Here is a 1,336-nt window from a genome sequence, read left to right as displayed (position 1 = left end):
GAGAAAAAGGGAGCGGCGGTTGCTGACATCAAGACAGTTTAACGGGCTGATCGACGAGCCGTTCAAATCGGTGGATCTGTATCCTGAGGATTTGAGAAGGGAGATTGACGAAACACACGAGTGGCAATACGACCTCATCAACAACGGCGTCTACAAATCTGGCTTTGCCACCACCCAAGAGGCCTACGAACGCAACGTCAAGGCTCTGTTTGAAGCTCTCGACCGGGCGGAGAAGCATCTTGCTGACGGGACGGAGGGGCCGTATTGGTTTGGGGAGCGGCTTACCGAGGTGGATATCAGGTTGTTTGTGACTATTGTCAGGTTTGATGTGAGTTCAAGTTCATCATTCCAACCCCCCCCCCCCCCCCCGACAACAGAGGAAGAGAGCTAACGGAAAATAGCCTGTGTATGTCCAGCACTTCAAGTGCAACATCCGCGACATCAGGTCCGGCTACCCTGCTATTCACAAGTGGATGCGGAATCTGTACTGGAACATCCCCGCGTTCAAGGACACGACAAACTTCAACCACATCAAGTTCCATTACACGAAATCGCACACGAATATCAACCCGCTGTCGATTACGCCTTTGGGGCCGGTGCCGGATATTTTGCCGAGGTGGGAGGAGGTGCCTGCTGTTAGTTTTAGGGGTTGATTTGAGCAAGTCATTTTTTAGCGCGGTTATCAGCAGGCTTGCGGCGTTGGGAACAGAGAGTGAATACAATGAGCAAAACATTGCGATTCTACCAAGGCATCTTCCTCTTGGGTCCCGTTTTCTGTTCCCGGCACTTTGGGTGTCTGTCCGTCTCTGTCCGTCTCAAAGTGGGAACAAACCACCCATCCCATCCTCCTAGGTGTTAACCACTTCCAAATCCCCACAATCATTATCATCAAACCAACACCCAATCCACCATCCCACACATGGCAAACGCCTTCCTCCCCACAACCCCCTTAAACTCCTCCCCCGTCAACCCCCTCGCATCCCTCCCATCCACCGTCGTAATCCCCACCAACCTCACCCTCTTCCCCACCCCCCCCAAATCCCTCGTCCTCACATCCAGCCACCACCAAAACCCGTCCGTCTCCAACGGCACGAACCTCTCCTTCCCACCCGCCCTCTTCTCATCCTCCCCAAAAACCAAACAAATCAACATCTGCCTCCCCCTCCCGTGCTTCTCACTCACCCAATGCGGGCATACCTTCCCAAACTGAAACCTCGTCACCGTTCCCTCCCCCGCCCCCGAAACACAAATCTCTTTCTGTTTCGGCTCAAATTACTCTTGATCCCAACCCCCCCTCCCTCTCCGCATCCCCCATCCACCCCGCCGGTTTCCTCCC

The 1,336-nt window shown here is 54.2% G+C and overlaps 2 protein-coding genes across 2 annotated transcripts in view; one reads left to right on the top strand and one right to left on the bottom strand.

The window, feature by feature from the left end:
• The window catches only part of PODANS_3_3640 (uncharacterized protein), a gene marked incomplete at both ends in the record, with an annotated part of 1,441 nt that extends 788 nt beyond the window's left edge, over nucleotides 1–653 (top strand). The window contains 2 exons of the mRNA XM_001909114.1: nucleotides 2–328; nucleotides 402–653. Coding sequence (XP_001909149.1) covers nucleotides 2–328; nucleotides 402–653 — 579 coding nt within the window. The remainder of the gene's footprint in view (nucleotide 1; nucleotides 329–401) is intronic.
• A 235-nt stretch (nucleotides 654–888) lies between these two features.
• Nucleotides 889–1,330, bottom strand: PODANS_3_3630 (uncharacterized protein; the record flags this gene model as incomplete). The annotated part of the gene is made up of 2 exons (XM_001909113.1): nucleotides 889–1,227; nucleotides 1,277–1,330. Coding segments are annotated over 2 exons (393 nt in total), but the record flags the coding sequence as incomplete, so codon positions are not given.
• Nucleotides 1,331–1,336: the final 6 nt, after the last annotated feature.

The sequence above is a fragment of the Podospora anserina genome, chromosome 3 (assembly GCF_000226545.1).
Source record: "Podospora anserina S mat+ genomic DNA chromosome 3, supercontig 2".
NCBI lineage: Eukaryota > Fungi > Ascomycota > Sordariomycetes > Sordariales > Podosporaceae > Podospora > Podospora anserina.
This window is presented reverse-complemented; position numbering and strand designations above follow the sequence as displayed.